The sequence below is a fragment of the Macrotis lagotis genome, chromosome X (assembly GCF_037893015.1).
Source record: "Macrotis lagotis isolate mMagLag1 chromosome X, bilby.v1.9.chrom.fasta, whole genome shotgun sequence".
Lineage (NCBI taxonomy): Eukaryota > Metazoa > Chordata > Mammalia > Peramelemorphia > Peramelidae > Macrotis > Macrotis lagotis.
This window is the reverse complement of record NC_133666.1, coordinates 294233340-294254390: the sequence shown is the minus strand read 5'-3', so window position 1 is coordinate 294254390 and position 21051 is coordinate 294233340. Positions and strand designations below refer to the sequence as shown.

At 36.5% G+C, this 21051-nt stretch overlaps 1 protein-coding gene across 1 annotated transcript in view; it reads left to right on the top strand.

Moving 5' to 3' along the window:
* Positions 1 to 10013, top strand: part of LOC141499054 (O-acyltransferase like protein-like) — an 80906-nt gene extending 70893 nt beyond the window's left edge. The window contains exons 11-15 of the mRNA XM_074202002.1: positions 2687 to 2800; positions 6730 to 6862; positions 7450 to 7636; positions 8698 to 8840; positions 9879 to 10013. Coding sequence (XP_074058103.1) covers positions 2687 to 2800; positions 6730 to 6862; positions 7450 to 7636; positions 8698 to 8840; positions 9879 to 10013 — 712 coding nt within the window. The remainder of the gene's footprint in view (positions 1 to 2686; positions 2801 to 6729; positions 6863 to 7449; positions 7637 to 8697; positions 8841 to 9878) is intronic.
* Positions 10014 to 21051: the final 11038 nt, after the last annotated feature.

Genomic DNA, 21051 nt, shown 5'->3' with positions numbered 1-21051 from the left:
TCCAGTTTGGGTGGGGATTTTTTGGCCATCATACACAGGTCTACTAATAACTTTGCATAAATTATTTTCTCACTCATCGGGTTGGTTTCCTTCAGTTTATTCCCAAGAATGGGATTACCAGGTCAAAAGGTATGAACAGCTTCATAATTCTTGCTACATACATAGCATCCAAGACTATTCACCAGCAAGACCAGACCAATTTAAACTGTTAGCCAGCAATGTCTAGGTTGTTTTTCCTTGGAACCCTGCCAACACCAATTTTTAATCACTTATTTTGTTTCAGAAAAGTTTTAAGGGCTTAATTTTTATGGGTGGGCTTGCAATTTGTGGATTATCTGTATTAGAGTTTTCACCTGTTTAATCTCCCACAGTCCATTTGCCACCTTTTCCAGACACTCATTAAATGCAAAAAAAGACAATGCAATGTCATTTTAATATGAAGCTATTAACAACATAGTAAACAAAAGATAAATCTGAAACTCTTCTTCCCTCCCCCACAAATAATATATTCTCAAGACAAATGTATACATATATACATATGCACAAATCCACATGCATACATATATATGCATGCATGTATGCATGTTCAGGGCCTCAGAATTATCAGGGCCACCATTTGCCTCAATTCAAGTGGATAAAGAAGAGTTTATCTCTCTTTAAGACTAGGGACCAAGAACTTGGTCCATCACACCAGGGGAGTTTCATGATGTTCAACTGCAATTGTTTGTATTATCCCAATTCAGACCCAATCACTCTCTCCTAAACTATTACAGTAACCTCCTCATTACACCTTTTTCATCCAGCCTCGCTCCTCCCAGAGTTGCCACATGAGCTACCAAATGAATGGTCTCAAAGCAAGATTCAACCATGGCAGTCTTTTTTGCTTAGGAAGCTTGGGGTGGATCTCTATTGCTTATAGGATAAAATACAAACTTCCTGCTTGGCATTTAAAGTTTTTTACATCTGGCTCCGAACTATCTTTCCAGGTTGATTGCTTTTGATTCTCCTATATTCCAGCCAAATCATCTAATTTGATGTTCTCTGCATAGTATATCCCATCTCCCTTTTGCCTTTGCAGTTCTTCTCAAAATACTTTCCTCCCTTTTAACTAACTTCCATTTAAGCACCACCTCCCACCAAAATCCTTTTCTAAATCTCCAAGCTGTTAGAGATCCTCAATCCTTAAACTCCTTTGTAGTTCTCTTCTATGTATTTGTTATTTTATTTTATTTTTAAAATTTACTTATTATTTTATTCTCCTTTCTCCTCTTTCGATATTCCCTGCTCATTGAAGATACTAATTATTTTTATTTTTTAAATTCATATCCCCAGTGCTAATATCAGCATCACTGAGTCATTTCAGTCATATCCAACTCTCCATGATTCCTTTTGGGGGGGCAAGGAGTGGTTTGCCATTTCCTTCTCCAGTTTATTTTTACAGATAAGGAACTGAGACAGCAGGGTCATACAGCTAGTAAGTGTCTGAGACTGAATTTGAACTCAGATTCTCCTGTCTATGGTGCTCTATCTACTGCACCATCTGACTATCCTAGTGCTGGCTTAGTGCCTGAAGTACAATCAGCACTTAATAAATGCTTGCTGTTGTTGTCAGTGAAGTCATAGTATGCACATACTATAGATTGAAGTGAGAGAGTATTGTGCAAAGAAGCCATTCTCCCTAAGTCTTTCAAACCATCTGACCCAATGACCCAGATATAGCAGAGCAGAACAACTGGTGTTGATGAGGACATAAAAGAAGACCTTGACTTTTTAAGTGTAGGTCTTTCCCACATCACTGAGACACCTCTGAGATGTGGCATCATCAGGCTCAGGGGACTCCATGACTGGTAGAAGAACCCTTTGGTTCTTCATTCCAAGCAGATACATGAAATATATGGAACCTATGATTCCACTGGTACTAGGAGACAATTATCACATGAATTTGACTTCTTTTGGGTGGTCTTAACAGGAAGGTTCAAAGTGTTCTGGGAAGATGGAGAGACTAAATCTTAGTTGAGAACCATAGATTAATGTATATAACTACAATAATCACAGGATCATGGAGTCTCCTTGTGTTGGAGGGAGTCCTAGGTCATGATCAATAAATTTGTAGGAAGTTGTTGCAGAAAGCTCAGAATTGGAAATTCTATCATGATACCAAGGATAATTGACATAGCCCTCCCTTCTCCCTACTACATGTAGATCTATCTTGATTTTCCCAAATGAAGAGACATAGTAAAAGGCTGGGCTCTGGAGTATGTTCCTTCATTGACTTGAGATTGAGTACTTCTTAGTATTAGGGTACCTGCAAAACCAGTCCAGTCAGAGTTGAGAAGAAGGAATGGTATTGAGAGGATGCTCTGGTGTCTTTCCCCCCAACCAAACAAGCAAACAAAATACCAGAAAAGATTATAGTGGAGTTGGGAATGCTCTTCTCATTCACTGCTTCAAAGGCCTAGGGATACACGAAGTATGCCTACATGCCTATGAGTGAAAGCAGGATACTTTGGTCCCTCTTGAGCCATGGCAACTGTGAGCCAGGGCTCTGCCTAGAATATTTTCTGATTCACTACTTAGACAACTTCTATAAGGCTTTTGCTCCTCCAGCCTTTCCTGTTGAAACTTTGTAGCCTAAGGAGGCTGAAGAGTCCACCCTTCAGAGTTGTCCTTTTTTTTTTCAACCCAGAGGAAAATGTGCCCTGATTTTGCTGGGAACTGTCCTCTTCCTAACATCCTTCAGCATCACTGCTCAACTTTCACTGACTTTGAAACTTCCTGTTGCAAACCCATCAGAGGCAAGGTAAGTAGTGATTTCCATAGCCCCTTCTGGCCTCTACAATCCAGTCAAACTTGCCTCTGGCTGTTCCTCACTCTCAGCCTCCATCTCTGCACATTTATTCAGGCTCTTTCCTATTCTTGGAATAACCTTCATTCCATCTTTGTCTAAACCTTTTAACTTCCCTAGTTTCCTTAAAAGCTCAGCACAAATGTGAAAATCATCCTCATTTTCCTCAGCTCCAGCTTCTCTTGCCTGTATATCTTTTATTTCTTTACATATTTAACTGTTGATTCTCCTGATAGAATATTAATCTTCCTAAAGACAGAGACTGCTTCATTTTTGTCTCCATGTCCCCATCATCTGGCACAATATCTGGTACATTGTAGGTAGTAAATAAATGCTGATCGTTGATAAACCCTGCTCTTGGCTCTACATTGGGATACTAGAAAAAAGATGAGAAAAGGATATGATAATGTGTACCTTACCTAGGGGGCAGCCAAATGGTTCAACCTGGAGTTAGGAAGACCTGAGTTCAAATCCAACTTCAGACACTCTTGAGCTGTGTAAACCTGGACTTAACTTCTGTTTGCCTTAATCCACTGGAAGAAGGGGAAATGGCAAACTTCTCCAGGATCTTTGCCGAGATACTGTCCATGGGGTCAAGAAGAGAAATAAACAACAATAATCCTACCTATGATTAACATTTACCAAAGGATGTAAAGTTTGCAAAGTATTTTGATATGTTATCTTATTTGATCCTCACAATAATCTAATGTGATAGATGTTATTAGTATCACCCTTTTATCTTTGTCACTACTACTATCACATTTTAGCATTTACACACTATCTATTTCACTGGTGTATCCAAAAGAAAGCACTTTGTAACCTCAAAACACCATAGGTGTATCTCATATACGCATATATAAACATACTATATATACATATGTAGACAAATACATATATATATACAGACACACATATATATATTCACATATATACAGTATGAATGTGTGTGTGCTTGTGTGTGTACAGGCTATTAGTAACAGCAGAGGGTAGGGAGCTGACTTTTAAGTCAGGAAAATGTAGGTTGAGGTCATATCTCTGAAATATATTGTCCATGTGACCTTGGATAAGTCACTTAAACTCTAGGAGTTCTAAGTCAGAGCATCTCACAATAAATATCACCTGAATTAGATTAAAAGGTAACTGGAAAATATTTTTAAATAAATAAAAAATAATGTTTTCTAAGTAAATATGTAGTACAGGAGACTAAATATAGTTACTAACTATTAATATATAGGCTTTAGTGACCCCTTTTCTTATTGGAATCTGACACCACCAATTTAGGCAACTATAATAATTTTTATTTCTGAGAAGGTGCTAAGTTTTATTAGTAAGGGGAATTTCTTCACCAGTCTATTCTTTCTCCCAATAAAATCACAATCTATTTCCTATTCTTATTAGTACATTTGAGGTAAATGTTCACCGGTTAGACTTTTTAATATATTTTCCCCTTAAACTGCTAAGTCATTAAAATTGCATCTGGAATTCTACACTTACATATAAGGGAAATATGGATTGTACTCGCTCTTAAAATTCCTTTCACAAAATGTGACAGTAAGAATACGACTCCCAAATATGCTTGAACTCAATAAAACTCTTTATTCTGAATTCCAGGCTCTCCACTAGTAAATCCCCTAGCTAGACCTCATTTATACATACATACATACATACATACATACCTTAGAGATATTGCAGGTTTGGTTCCAGACCACTGCAATAAAGTAAATGTTGCAATAAAGCAAGTAACATAATTTTTTTTGGTTTCTCAGCACAAATAAAAATCACGTTTACACTATACTATAGGCTATTAAGTGTGCAGTAGTATTGTCTAAAATATACATAGTTTAATTTGAAAATACTTTATTAATAAAAATATGGTCATCTGAACCTTCAACAAGTTGTAATTGTTTTGCTGCTGAAGGGTCTTGCCTCCATGTTGATATCTAATGATTGATTCAGGGTGTTGGTTGCTGAACGTTGGGGTGACTGTAACAATTTCTTCAAAAAAAAGACAACGGATCACCTTTTACATGAACACTTAGAAGCCAATGTAGGGTTATTAATTGGCCTAATTTCAATATTATTGTGCCTCAGGAAATAGGTAGTCTCTAGGAGAACACTTTAACAATTAAGTTTTCACTATCTTATATGGATATGGTTTATGGTGCCTCAAAGCAATGATAACAGTAATATCAAAGATCGTTGATCACAAATCATCATAACAAATAAAATAATAGAAAATATTTGAAATATTGTGGGAATTACCAAAATGGGACACAGAGACAAGATTTGAGCATATACTATTGGAAAAATGACACCAATAGAATTGCTCGATACAGGGTCACCACAAACTTTCAATTTGTAAAAAATGCAGTAACTGTGAAGCACAATAAAGTAAAGTGCAATAAAATGAGATATGCCTGTATTAACCACCTCTCTTTTTCTTGTTCCACCCAACAAGTCTTTTACTTTCTCTCTGCTCAGGACACATTCATTGCCTCTTTCAAGTTTCTGAGTTCTTCCACCCAGGTTTCATCCAAACCATATCAAGGTCCCCTCTTCCTTTGAAATTGTTCAGCACTCTGCTACATCATGGACTCTTTCCAAAGTGTGTGTGAACTCAACAATAATCACTGAATTGGTTTTAGCTGTTCTCTTGGCCACTTCTTTATTTGCCAAGGACTTAAATAAAGATTATATGTGTCTCTTAAAGAAATCTGAGGGTTGACATAGAATGACATTAGCAGCTATGTGGTTCACACAGATAAAGAGAACAAGTCTTGGTACTTTTCTTAATGAGTCCAAGAGCGTCTGGAATAAGATATAAAATGTCACAGAGCACAGACATAGTTATGACATTCTATGGTTCCAGACAATATCTGCCTTTTTATTTTTTTTTAGGTTTTTGCAAGACAAATGGGGTTAAGTGGCTTGCCCAAGGCCACACAGCTAGGTAATTATTAAGTGTCTGAGACCGGATTTGAACCCAGGTACTCCTGACTCCAGGGCTGGTGCTTTATCCACTACACCACCTAGCCACCCCTATGTCTGCCTTTTTAAATTTTTTTTGATATTTTCTAATTGCTTGAATTCAAATTCTCACTTTCTCTAATAGATGATCTCACCTCAAGGCCATTTGATTCAAACTCCCTCAATCCTCTCTCACACCTTAATACTTTCCTGTCTTCTCCTTCCCTTTAGTTTCTAAAAACCACTGTGCTTCTATTTTAGGCTCATAGGCTTAAAGCTAGAAGGGGAAGGAAAAATATAAGTATTTATATAGCACCCATTATACTCTTTACAAATATGATCTCATTTCATCCTCACATCACCCCTGGGATATCAGTATAACTATCATCTCCATATACAAAGTTCAGGAACCTGAAGCAGACAGAAATTAAATGACTTGCCCAGGGACACAGCTAATAAATGTTAGAGTCCTAACTCCAGGTCTACCACTCTACCCACTGTGCAACCTAAAGGCATGTAGAAGGGAACTTTGAGATCACTTAATCTAACTCTCTCATTTTATAGTTGAAAAAAATGAGGCTCACTGAGATGAAATCACTTGACTGGAGTTACTTGGTAACAGAGCTGGTATCCAAACTCATCTATGCCAGTTATCTTCCCACTTTTATCAAATTGCTTCTCCCTGTGCCCATGGATCTATACTATAGGCTTCAACTTCCAACTTTCTTGCCTAAATCTTTTGACCATCTTAATTTTCCCAATTTTGGGGGGGGCAATCAGAGTTGAGTGGCTTGCCCAAGGTCATAAAGCTAGTAAGTGTCGAGTTTCTGAGGTTGAATTTGAACTCAGGTCCTCTTTACTCCAGGACCAGTGCTCTATCCATTGTCCTGCCCCAATTTTCTCAATTTGTTTTTCAGAGAACATGTAGCTGACTTGTATTTCTTGGAGTACTACACCAAGCCCTACTGTCGATATGGACCTTTCCTTGTGGGTGTATTGCTTAGTATTTTCATGAACCATGATGACCAGTCTAATATTCTCAAGAGCAAGGTAAGTCCTTCCTTGAGAGATTGTATAGGGGAATACACAGATTGAAAATCAGAAAGACAAGGTTTTTAGCTTTGCTCTTACTACTAACTAGTTGTGGGACATTAGACAAGTCATTTTGTTTCTCTGAGATTCAGTTTCTTCATCTCTGAAATGGTAGGGGAATTATAAAATAATTACTAATATCTATTTTAATTCTAAAATTTGTTATGATCCTCCTCTTCCTCTCTGACCCACCATCTAGAGTAGATAATCAGAGAGAAGAAAGTCAATGAAGGCAACAGACAACTTCCCTACATGTTTCCTGAGCCTGAGATCTTGGGGGTTTAAGCACTAGGAGTGTCCTAGAACTAATAACACAGACTGGAGTCAGAACATTACAAATCCCACAACCCTCCCCTCCCCACCCCCAAATAAACATCCAAGGATCCTCTTTTTGCCATTCTTTGGCCTTGAGATAGAACTTGCAAAAGCATTCCACAGGGACAGCTTTAGCAATCACAGTGAATAAGGAGATACATTGGGGAAATGGAAGAAAGAAAAAAGAGCAAGTACAAAATAACCTATAAATAATATTTTTCCTCCCCCAGGTACAGGCTCTTGTTGGGTGGCTTTACTGCTTATTCACCCTCTTAGCAGTAGTGGCTCTGGCATATATGGTAGATGACTCCTTTGACACTTATTCAGGGGCAACTGTCATCTATCAAGCACTCCACCGAACTCTGTGGGCTGTTGCTGTGGGTTGGATCATCTTTGCATGTCAAGAAGGCTATGGAGGTATAATATAGCATTGAGCAGGTATTATTGAGTCATTTGTCTTGTTTCTGGGAAAGTTGACTGATGTAAAAAAAATGGGAAGAAAGTCACAAGATGACCAGAAAGGAGTTTTTTCTTGGTGAAATGACTCGTCACTATAAAATTTTATTGTAGCTAAGTCATTATGACTCCATTTCATTGGGGTAGGGGTAAAAATTGTTCTATTTTTCCAATTACATATAAAAATAATTTTTAACATTCTTTTTTAAAAATTTCAAATTCTAGGTTTCTTCTCTCTCGTTGCCCTCCTTGGGAAGGCAAACAATTTGATATAGAATCTATAGATGTGTGGTCATGTAAAACATTTCATATTTATGGCTAAAATTGTATAATATTTTGTTTGAATCTCTTCAATTTTCAATTTTTTCACATTTGAGTTCTAAAAAAGACACAGTCCTTTAAGAAGTATGTTCAGTGGTGTTCTAGAAACTATAATGGTTAATAATGATGTCTGCCCTTCCTACTCAAAGACCATGACCTCAGGGAGGTGATGCCATGACAAGCATGTGAATTGGATTTGAATGAGGGGCAGCTGTGCTAAGTCACCAGCCTTACTTTCTCCTCCAGAACCATCTGGGTACAGTGGACAAATATAAATTAGGACCACTGGAGATGGCTTTGGATGCCAGGCAATCAGGGTAAAATGACTTGCCCAAGTTCACATAGATAGTAAAAATCTAAAGAAATTAATGTTATTACCTTGCCATGGCCTAATTTCAAAGGCCAGGAAGACTGGTAAAAGGTGGGGGGCAGCATGGTGTAGTGGAAGGGTTATTTTGGAGCCAGGGGATATGGGTACAAACAGACTATTTAACATCTCTAGGCTTGATAATATGAAAAGAAGCTATTCTTTCATGTTTTGGTAAGGGTGTTAAACCCTTTTAAATCCAAATAAGTATGCTTTCTTAGAATAATTTTCCTAGATTTTGCCTTCTAAGCCAAAGGAAGCAAAAATGAGTATCTCACATAGGCCAAAAGAAAGTGTTTACTACCACAGTGAGTCAAAGACTGTTTCTTCATAGGTCTGGTGAATCAAATCCTTTCTTGTGACATTTGGAATTTACTTGCCAACATTAGTTACGCCTGCTACTTGGTACATCCGATGCTGATCATACTCTACAATGGCCTTCAGGAAACTCTTATTCACTACACTGACACCAACATGGTGAGTTCTCTAGTTGGCTCTTTGTGACACTTACAATCTGCTCATTCATTGGGAAATGAAAGCAATAAAAAGCCATTTTCTTTGAGCTTAATTGTTCTTGGTTTTCTTTGAAAGTGGGAAGAAGGGTTTTGGCATAAGATGACATCCTTATAATTTTTCTTAGTATAGCAAGGGTTTGGGGATCAACTGGTCAGAAGAGATATTTGATGTGAATCCTAGGATTATAATATTTAAAGAGGAAAGGAACTAGTCAAAATATAAATATAAATATAGATAAATAGCTTTTTATACTATTTGTTGTAGTTCAGTCATTTCAATCATATCTGACACTTTGTGACTTCATTTGGGGTTTCCTTGGCTAAGATAATGGAGAAGTTTGTCATTTCCTTCTCCAGCTCATTTTACAGATGAGGAAATTGAGGTAAGAAGGATTAAATGACTTACCCAGGATCACTCAGTTAGTAAGTGTCTGAAGCTGGATTTGAACATAGGTCTTCTTGCCTCAAAGTCCTTGTCTCAAGAGAGCCATCCAGCTGTCCCATTTTATACTATTCCTACAAAACATTTTCTTTGTCAATGTCTTTTGGGTTTTAAAAATTGACATCAAATTTTGAATAGCTATAACTAACTGTGATTATATTATTATTATTATTATTATTATTATTATTTCATCAGTAGGATAATTCCACACAAATATGCAACTTGTCTTATACAAGCTTAGATCTCTGGGGGAAGAGGGATGGGTGTAAGGGATAATTTCCTGAGATATAGCTTCCATGGGAGAGAAGTATGATATGATATATGGGGAAAGGTCTGGGAAGTATGTTATAATATATGAGATGACTAGAAGGAATCTTAGGCTCTTCTCCAAGGCATATGTTTCTATGCATATATATGTATATAAGTATATATAAATACATGTTTGTATTGAAGCAGTGCTTGTAATTGAATGTTTACTAAGTAAAAGGAAAGGTGAGAGTTAATTATTTTTTTTCTAAAGAATAATCCAACTCACTTTGCCTTTCTTTCATTCCCTAGTTTTACCTTTTCTCTGGACACTGCTTTTTGACATTTACCACTGGGCTAATTCTAACTATGTTCATTGAGAAGCCATTTCAAGAACTGAAGCATTATCTACTTGGGGCAGTGATCATCAATCAACAGAATGGATGATCCTCATATTTTAAGGATGGGATTGACCAACACAAGAATAGCTTACCTTATATAGTAGTTGTGTTTCTAAAAAAGTTGTGTATGAATTAGTTATTGTAAAAGTGGGAATTCATTATTTAAAACAGGAGTTTTAATCTGAAGTTCAGAAATTTTAAAAATTATTTTGATAATTATTTCAATATTATTAGTTTTATATGTAATTCTTTATGTCTTATTTTTTGCATGTTTAGTAAAAATTACCTGAATCTGTCAAAACAAGGTAAATTTAATGTTTTATTAAATGAAATAACATGATTTTTTTTATTTCGCCTTCTACTAAAACAATGACATATAATTTCATCTATTATATTTTCTTATGTATATACTCCAAGCTCAGATTATGTGTTTAATCCTGTTGAGTCTGACTCCAGGCTAGGTTCTCTCTATGGCACTGCTCCAACCCAGGGAAGTCTCTAAAACAATATTTAGGTATACAATATGTATAAAGTTTCCCCAAATGTAGATAATGGAATGTCCTCCCCAAAAGATATTTGGTGCATAATATGGAAAGATGTTTATTTCCTTCATATCAGAATTTGCATAAGATACAGAAGACACAAAGCCATATATGAACAACTATAGAAAACATTAAATAATCAAGCGGCTAATTACACTCATTATAGTCCCCGAAAGGTAAATACCTCTGTTGAATTGAAGAATAGGTATTTTGCATTCATTTCAGACACACACTGTCCAAGCAATTCAAAGCAATTATCATGGCAAGTTGTCAAATCTCTTACACATCCAGGACTTTTGCTCTTCAGATATAAGATAGTCCTAGTAATGTTATTCTTCTTTTCCATGGAGCATGCTATTAAGGAAAAAAATTTTTTCTTGGGTGGCAAGTTCTGGATTCAGGAACTCTCAAACTCAGGATAAATACTAAGATTAGAAATATCCATTTCTCTGTCTTTCTAAGCACCCACCTATTCTCAGAAAAAAAAGGAAGAGGAAGGCAACCAGGGCCTTAAAGACAAATTTCATGCTTACCTAGGTAAGAACATGTTTCTTACATGCAACTGCCATCCACTTCTTTGGGGGGGGGCTTGTAAGGTAATGGGGTTGTGACTTGCCCAAGGTCACACAGCTAGGTAATGAAGTGTCTGAGGTAGGATTTGAACTCAGGTCCCTGTACTCTATGCTTTTTTTTTTTTAAGCTAACAATGCTTGAGGGAGAAGGAAGAGAAATCTTGACCTCACCCACCTTCCCACCCCATTTCCCAGAAAATCAAGAGAGGAAAACAGAATAATACCAAGGATGAAGTTTCCAAAAAGACAGGGTTGAACTATTTTCATAGCCCTTATAGATCAAGGGGAGGTATAAGGTGTAGGAAGACTCAAAAGGCAGGAGGGGACTAGGTTATAAAGGGTTTTGAATGCCAAACAAAGGATTTTATACTTGATCCCATAGGGAGTAGGGAACCACTGGAATTCATTGTGCAGAGCAATGACATGCACTTTAGGAAGATCACTGTAGGAATGATGATCTGGAATGGGAAGACAGACAGATCCACCAACAGGCTATTACAGTAGTCCAAGTGTAAGGTGGCATTGTCAGAGAAGAGAAGGACCATATGGGAGAAATGTTAAGAAGGTAAAATTGCCTGACCTTGGGTACAGATTGATTATGGATGGAGGGTCGGGGTCTGTGAAGCTTCATTTTGCTCATCTAAAACCAATGGGGTGAGCTAGATGGTCATTAGCATGTCTTTAGGCTACAGTTTTTTAAAAAGCCAAAAGAAAACAAAATAAGCTATGCCATGACATATCAATTAGCTGAAACTGGCTCCTGCAATATAAATGCCAGCCAAGCTGGGCAAAGACCCAGGGAGTTGGCAACCTTACTTTCAGCTCTAATATTCTATGATACTGGGATTCCTTTCAGCCTGGCTTGACAAATCAATAGCAACTAATGTGGGACTTGTCACCTCCCTGAAATTTGCCCTATTCTGGCTGCAGAATTTTGCCAGAGTGTGAGATCTATCCTTTCACCCCCAAGCTCCACATCTTTCTTACATAAAACCTTGCTGACTTTCTAAGAGAATCAAGACTTCATTGAGTTCCTCGGGAGCCCCCTGGTGTCTGCTTTAGCACCTACAAACCATATCTTGTAATAAGGCCTGGAAGGTGACATGATGAGCAGAGTGGTATTACAAAGACTTATGCTACAGTAATGATGAACCCTCATGGGAAATTATCCAACTGACAGCCTTGTTGGGCAGCAGAATTGTCAAATGTCCCCAAAAGCTAGCAAGCCTGGGGATCATCTTATCACAAACAATTTAGGGAAGTTTTTCCCCTTTTTAAGAAAATCAAAGCAACTCTGATATCCTTTTTCAGAAAATATAAACTAAAGACTGCAGTTGAATGCAGACCTGCTTATTGTTTTTACACAGAAATTTAAGATCTTTGAACTTTATAGTTAGAGATGAGAGGCATTAGGAATAGGCACTTAGGTGGTGCAGTAGATGGAACAAAGGGTTTGGCAGTAAGAAGATCCATGTTCAAATATGATCTCTGATACTGATTAGTTGTGTGAGTCTAACAAGTGACTTTAACTACCAGCTGCCTTAGTTTCCTCAACAGTAAAATGGGCATAATAACAAAATTCACCTCCTAGAGTTGTTGTGAAGCTAAGAGATAACATGTATGAAGTGCTTTGAAAATCTTAAAACACTATATAAATGGTAGCTATTTTCTGCCTTGGGTACAGTGTCTATAAACCATAGTAAGTGCTTTATGAATACTAGTTGACTAACTGAGTTATTCAGTACAGAGATAGCAGGAAAGTTCTATGCTATCATCTTGCTTTTTGGTAATATGTTAAAAATCTGCAGCTACAGTTAAAATGATCTAAAAGAACGTGACAGGCCCATATCAATGAAATGCCCATAAATACTTACCATAACATTTCTTGACATACAACCTTCAATGAAATATGAAGTTTGAGCCTCGTTGTTCTTTAAGAGGGAGTAGGGAGTTGAAAGAATGAGAAAGAGAAAATGTTTCATGCTGTTTCCCTGAGACCAACCAATTGATGAGGAGTGATGGACTGCTGCAGAAAGAATTGATGGAGCAGTGGAAAAAACATTGATGATATGTTACAGTAAAGCTTAGAGAATTGATCCTGGACTCTGCTACTAGCCAGGTAATATTGAGCAAGTCATTTCAGTCAATTAGCCAAAGAGTCAGATATACTTCAACATCCATCCAGTCTGGTCAAAGGGAAACTGTGACTTCCAGTTGATGGAAAGAATGCTGAATAGGACACTGAGCATCTTCATAAGGGACGCTATATCTCCTTTGGTGATCACCAAAAATAGTACAGAAAATATTTGGAGAACCTTTCTACATCTTCAACTTGAACTCTGTGTTGTATCTCCTTGGTGATCACTGTATTGTGTCTGACTATGATTCCGTGGACTATATTGTCCATAGAGTTTTCTTGGCAAAGATAGTAGAATAGCTTGTCATTTCCTTCTCCAATGGGTTAAGGTAAACAAAGGTTAAGGGACTTGCCCAGGACCAGAATAAGTGTCTGAGGCTGGATATGAATTCATGTTTTCCTGACTGCAGACCCATCCCTCTATCTATCGAGCCATTAGCTTCCCCAAAGTCTATTCACCCAGAAATGCTAAGAGACTGTGAATAAGGTCACTGATCCCAGTGGGAGTTACTTAGTGACAGACCCCTTCCTCATTTGCCTCTGTAGATGTAGCCTAGTAATAAATTCTTGGCACCTGGTCTTGGTGAAATGTAAAGCTGGTGCTTTGAGGAAGATGACATAATCCTATAGTAAGATTGAGATGAAGGTCCAACCCTAGTCCTGCCTCATCAGGATGTCATAAGACCTGATAACAACAGAGTATAACTTTTAATTAGATTTCTCTTTGGGATTCAGATAGTTTTCTGATCTCAACTGTCTTAATGTTTTCTCCAGTGATGCAGATCATAGTCTATCTGAGCTTTCCCTTTCTGGTCTACACTTGCCCATGTTCTCCCACCATTCATTCACAAATGGTCCACCCTCAGTGTGTTGGAGGGCCCATGACATTGAGAAAATATTGGTGGACCATGTGGACTAGCTGTTATCCTTCATTCTTTTCAAATTACCAGCCCATGCTTTTCACTGATGAAATATTTAACTCTAGTTCTTCCAAATTCTTTATTGATTATATGTTGAAGATTGCTCATACTCACAATGGGTTTCCTAATTACCTTCTATGCAATATTAATTTCCTATTCCTCAGAAATTATGGTGTCTCATGCTGCACTCTTCATGTAATAACAGCAAAAATATGAGCCTTTGATTCTGGGAGAAGTGGAGACATTAAACGAACTTTTCAGGTTCTCAAAGGTAATCCAATCTTTTCTCCTACTCCAGTTTAATTCTAGATTCAACACATTGTCCATTTATGCTGTCTATTTCAACAACATATACTCATGGACAAGATTGTCTATTCAGACATAGGTTGAAGTCTGGGAAACATGTAGATAACAACCACATATTCAAGCCAAACATTTTATTTATTGTTTTATTTAATTTTAATCTTTTCTCAATTAAATATAAACAAAAATGTTTAATTCAAAAGATTTATGATCTCATCATCAACAAATCTAATTAAAATTCTGCGTTCCAAATTCTCTCCCTCCCTCCCTCCTCTATCCCCTCCTTGAAAAGGCTAATATTTGATACATATTATACATATGCAGTCTTGCAGAACATTTATACATTAGCTATGTTGCAAGAGAAAAATGCAAACCGAAACACCAAAAATAGCACAGAAAGTAAAAAAAAAAAAAAAAAGGATTCTTCAGTCTGTATCCAGAATCCATTAGTTCTTTCTCTGGAGGTGGACAGCATTTTTCAAAATAAGTCAGGACAAATTTTTGGTGGTTATGGATCTATTCCTGAAGACTGCAATGATCTGGGTCTTGAACTGATGCAACCAGCATAATCCATATACAAAAACATTTGGAAAATCTTTCTACCTATTTAACTTGGACTCTGTGGTGTATCTCCTTTGGTGATCACTATTACTAGCATTCAGAAATATGCTAGTACAGATCCTGTTTTATGCATTACTTGATTCTTATAACCAGGAAGTTGTTGGACAGGGTGATTTCTGTTATATCTTCCAAGGAATCTTGAGTGCTTTCAACGTATGAATGGGAGACATCTTGTTGAAAGAGAATTTTTAAGATGATGTTTCATTTGACTGAATCAAATGCTTTTTCATAGTTAACAAACAACAAGCACAGGGAAATCTTGTAATCTCTATATCTTTCAGTAAATTGCCAAATTACAAATATATGATCTATTATAGAATATTGCTTGCAATTCAACTTGATATTAAAGAATATCACTTTCAAAAACTTGCTTGTATCTTAAAAATATACTTGTCATAGATGCCCTTAATTCATGGATAGAGGTCTCTTTGAGATTTTTGTATAGATGGGAAAGCAGGCATTAAGTGGTATTGTTGAAATTTTCTTTCATTTATCTTAAAGAATAATGAGGTTTGAGGGTTCTCTCTATGCCTTTAGTTTGACCATCAACAGAAGGTGTCTACTGAAGGAGAACGTTTTATTCATCTGCCATGATCAGTCTTGTCTTCTGAGATTCTCTTTTCTCCTAAGGTGAGCAAACTTCCATCCTTCTTATTCTTTTAGTTCCATTATTAGTGAATTCCCTTAGAGTAACATATCCAACTACCCAACCCTTGATACCTCTGCTTTCATCTCTTCCCACCTCACCTCACTGCTCTAAAGCTATACCCTGACTCAGCTTTTTCCTTTCATTGAAACATCTGGATTTCCCATTCCATAATTAATAAGCTTCCTCTCATTTTAGACCTCGTCTTTTTGTGCTCCTTTCACCCTATGGCACTCTTATAGACCTGGCTCCCTCTAGATGAAACTGCATACCTAGCTTTTATTTCCACCATTAAATGCTTTCTTTCATAAACCCTGATACATTGCTCCTGGAGTCAAAATACTACTTACTTTTCTTTTTTAACTTCCCTAAATTTTTTAACTTCCTTAAATCTGTCAATGCCACTACTATTTGTTCAGGCACTCAAGATTCACATTTTTGTGTTATCCTCAGTTTTTCTCTACTCAATTCATATGCCCAATCACTTGCCAAATCTTGTCATTTCTCTACAATTCAAATTTATCCATCTCACTACACAGTCATTGCCCTAGTTCAAGGACTCAACATTTTTCAATTGGACTATTGCAATAATTTCCCAATTGGTCCCCTTGCATCAGTCTCTTTCCCACTGCAATTCATCTTGCATCCAGCTACTGAAGTGATTTTTTTTCCTAAAGAGAAGGTCTGACCAGGGCATTCCCCTTCTCAATAATTTCCGATTGTTCTCTATTGCCTCCAGGATCACACTCAAACTTTTCAGTTTGGTATTCCAAGCACTTACTTCACATTCTGGCCATACTTCCCACCCATATTGTTGCTATCTTAATGGGCCACAGATTCAGCTTAATTTTGTTCACACAGTGTCTCCCTTATTCCATCACTATGCCTTAGAACTGGTTGTCCTGCAAGTCTGCAATCTCAGAAACCCCAGCTTCTTTCAAGCCATGACCCAATCCCCCCTCTACATGAAGCCTTTCTTGATCCCCTCAGTAGTCACAGCCTTCCCTTGAAAATTATATCTATTTTGGTATCTATTTTATTTATACTTATATGTGAACCTGTACCTTTTCTCTAGAGGGTAAGGTCTTCAGAGTCTGGAGTTGATTCATTTCTGTCTTTGTATATCTAGAATCTATCAAAATGCCTACCACATAGATAGATTGATCTTCTCCTCTATATACCTTGTGATCCATTTCTTCAATGCCTTCCCATCTCTTTCCTCAAGCATAGACTTCCTGCATTCAAATGGACATTTGATCCAGTCTAAATACACATCCCATATTGGTTCTCTTAAATGCCATATTATCTTAATTACATATTAAACAATAACAGATCACCTTTCTATAGATTTTGAATTTCTGAGGTTTACATAATTTTATTCACCTATTATCTCACCAACAGAACATTAGAACAGTTCTGAACTTCTCATCCTCTTAGATAAGAAAATTGAAATATAGAAGAAAATTATTTGCCTAGAACCATATCATTATTTAATTGCAGAGATGGGATTTGAACCCAGGTCTTTCAGATTTGAAGTCAATGGTTTTTTTTTCCTACATCATCCAGCATTTTAGAAGATGAGCTTGATTCATAGAGGATAAAAGTAATGATGATGATGAGCTGACCTGGTCCCAAACAACCTTAAGCAAAGTACTAGATAAAAAAAGACTCGACACTATGATAAGGACTGTCAGCACTCCTATATGTAATGCTGAATAATATCATCTCTGTTGGCTAATATGCCTCAGGACAGTGAATGTAACAAAACTATTTAAGGCACCTTGGTCTGATGCAGTTTATGTTTTAGCAGCCCATCTAATATCTGTTCTAATCACAAAATGAAGAATTGATGCTGACAGTGCTTTTAATTCAGGCTTCATTTCAACACAGAAAATTCCTAACACATTCCAAAGGGATTTGAATTTGTATAATTTGTATTACAAGCTCATATTGTCTGTTTGCATTATATGTGATGGGCAGGTAGGTGGAAGAGTAGTCTTTCTGAGGTCAAATCTAGCTTCAGATATTTATCAGTTGTGTGACCCTGGGTAGGTCACTTAACCTGTATAACCCTGTTTAATTTTTTCATTTGTAAAATGAGCTGAAGAAAGGAATAACACACAACTCTAGTATCTTTGCCAAGAAAATAAAGTCACAGAGAAGTGGATATAACTGAAAACAATTTAACAACAGCAAAAATTGTGTGATATTACTACAGAGACGTTTTCTGCTATCAAAAATTTTAGACAGTTATGATTTTTTATACATCATATTATTTGTCTTTTGAACAATACAAAGTAGCAGTATGAGATAATAACCAGAGGACAGGACTAAAAGTCAGGAAGATCTGAGTTCAAGTTCTACCTGAAAAGCTGAACTAGAACAAATTATTTAACTTTCACACTCAAGTCAACAGGCATTTATTATACACTGACTATGTTTAAGCTGGTGAGCTACACAAAGGTGGAAAATAACCCATTTGTTGCCCTAGGAAGATTTCAACATAATATAAGATTCAGATATAAACAAATGTAAAGTGTGAGCGAGCATGCCCTGATTGGTGGAGAGTTTCTACACTGATTCTCTTATTGATTGTTAGCAATCAAATCACCACTGGACAAAATGAATAATGACAATTTAAGTCCATTCACTTTCCATGGGCTTCAATGAAACTGCAATCAGAGCTCCAGAAGACCCAGAAAAGAAATCTTTTCCACCAAAATCTTTGGCAATGTCAGATCATTCAATATCAGGAACAGATATGATTTTTAACATCACAGAGGCTTTACCATCTGCTTTTCCAGTGTACCCTAGGGACCTTGTTCTTTCCACATGACTTGTGGTCCTCCTCTCCCCCCATTAGAATGTGAGCTACTGGAGAGCAGAGACCATCTTATTTAATTGTATCCTTCATAACACAGAGCTTTGCACATAGTAAATAATCTATACATACTTTTCCATTCATTCATTCATCTAGAAAATGGGGATTTGGACTAGGTGTCTTCTAAGATTGCTTCTGGTTCTGACAGTCTATAAATCTATGATGAACTGTACGTACATAATTCTTTAAGGTGTCCCCACACAACTTCTAATTAGCAAACCTGATGAAAACTGACAAGAGAAAGTCAGCAGCTCACTTTTTTGAAGTTCACTCTTTTTTGACCTTTCAAGGCACCATTTTTTCTAGATACCCCCTTCCAAAAATGAAAATAACAGTTTGGGGCATTTTCTATCAGACCAGTCTTCAGGAAAGACCTTGATATTCTTAAGTGCTTTAGATATCATACTAATAATTCGATTCACCTACAGTCAAGTTGATGAATATTTATTATGCACTCACTGGGTTCAAGATACTGTGCCAGGCAAAGAAAAAAGATGAAAAATCCTTATCCTTTTTTTTCTTTTTAAGTCATTTATTTATCTATTTAGAATTTTATAATTTCCCCCCCTAATCTCACTTCCCTTCCCCTGCCCCCCACAGAAGGCAGTCTGTTAGTCTTTACATTGTTTCCATGGTATACACTGATCTGAATTGAATGTGATGAGAGAGAAATCATATCATTAAGGAAGAAAAATAAAGTATAAGAGAGAAAAATTATGTAATAAGATAATGGATTTTTTTTAAATTAAAGGTAATAATCTCTGGTCTTTGTTCAAACTCCACAATTCTTTCTCTGGATACAGATAGTATTCTCCATTGCAGATACCCCCAAATTGTGCCTAACTGTTGCATTGATGGAATGAGCAAGTCCAATAAGATTGATCATCTACCCCATGTTGCTGTTAGGGTGTACAATGTTTTGCTGGTTCTGTTCATCTTGCTCAGCATCAGTTCATGCAAATCTTTCCAGGCTTCCCTGAATTCCCATCCTTCCTAGTTGTTAATAGAGCAATACTTTTCTATCACATACATATACCACAATTTATGAAGCCATTCCCCAATTGATAGACATCTCATCAATTTCCAATTCTTTACCACCAAAAATAGGACTGCTGTGAATATTTTTGTACAAGTGATGTTTTTACCCTTTTTCATGATCTCTTCAGGGTATAGACCCAGTAGTGGTGTACCTGGATCAAAGGGTGCACATTTTTGTTGCCCTTTAGGTGTAATTCCAAATTACTCTTCAGAAAGGATGGATGAGTTCACAGCTCCACCAACAGTGTATTAGTGTCCCAGATTTGCCACATCCCTTCCAACATTGATCGCTGTCCTTTCTGGTCATATTGGCCAGTCTAAGAGGTGTGAGGTGGTACCTCAGAGATGCTTTAATTTGCATTTCTATATTAAGTAGCGATTTAGAGCAATTTTTCATGACTATAGATCACCTGGATTTCCTCCTCTGTAAAGTGCCTGTGCATATCCTTTGACCATTTGTCAATTGGTGAATGGCTTGTTTTTTTTAAAATTTGACTCAATGTATATTTTAGAAATGAGTCCTTTGTCAAAAATACTAGTTGTAAAAATTGTTTCCCATTTTACTACATTTCTTTTGATTTTGGTTACAGTTGGTTTGTCTGTGCAAAATCTTTTTAATTTAATATAATTGAAATTATCTAATTTATTTTTAATGATGCTCTCCATCTCTTCCTTGGTCATAAAAGGCTTCCCTTTCTATAGATCTGACAGGTAAACTATTCCTTGATCTTCTAGTTTGCTTATAATATTGTTTTTTTATGTCTAAATCCTGTACCCATTTTGATCTTATCTTGGTATAAGGTGTGAGGTGTTGGTCTAATCTTAGTTTCTGCCATACTAACTTCCAATTTTCCCAACAGTTTTTATCAAAGAGAGAGTTTTTTTTATCCAAAAAGCCGGACTCTTTGGGTTTATCAAACAACAGATTACTATAATCATATCTTACTATTGCACCTATTCTGTTCCACTCATCTACCACTCTATTTCTTATCCAATACCAGACAGTTTTGATGACTGATGATTTACAATATACTTTTAGATGTGGTAGAGTTAAGCCACCTTCTTTTGCACTTTTTTTCATTAAGCTCCTGGAAATTGTTGACTTTTTATTTCTCCATATGAATTTACTTACAATTTTTTCTAACTCATTAAAGTAATTTTTTGGAATTTTGATTGATAAGGAACTAAATAAGTAGTTTAACTTTGGTAGAATTGTCATTTTTATTATATTAGCTCAGCCTATCCATGAGCAGTTGATATTTGCCCAGTAATTTAAATCTGATTTTATTTGTGTGAGAAGTATTTTGTAATTGTTTTCAATAAGTTTCTGAATCTGCCTTGATAGGTAGACTCCCAAGGATTTTATATTATCTGAAGTTACTTTGAATGGGATTTTTCTTTCTAGCTCTTTCTTGCATCTTGCT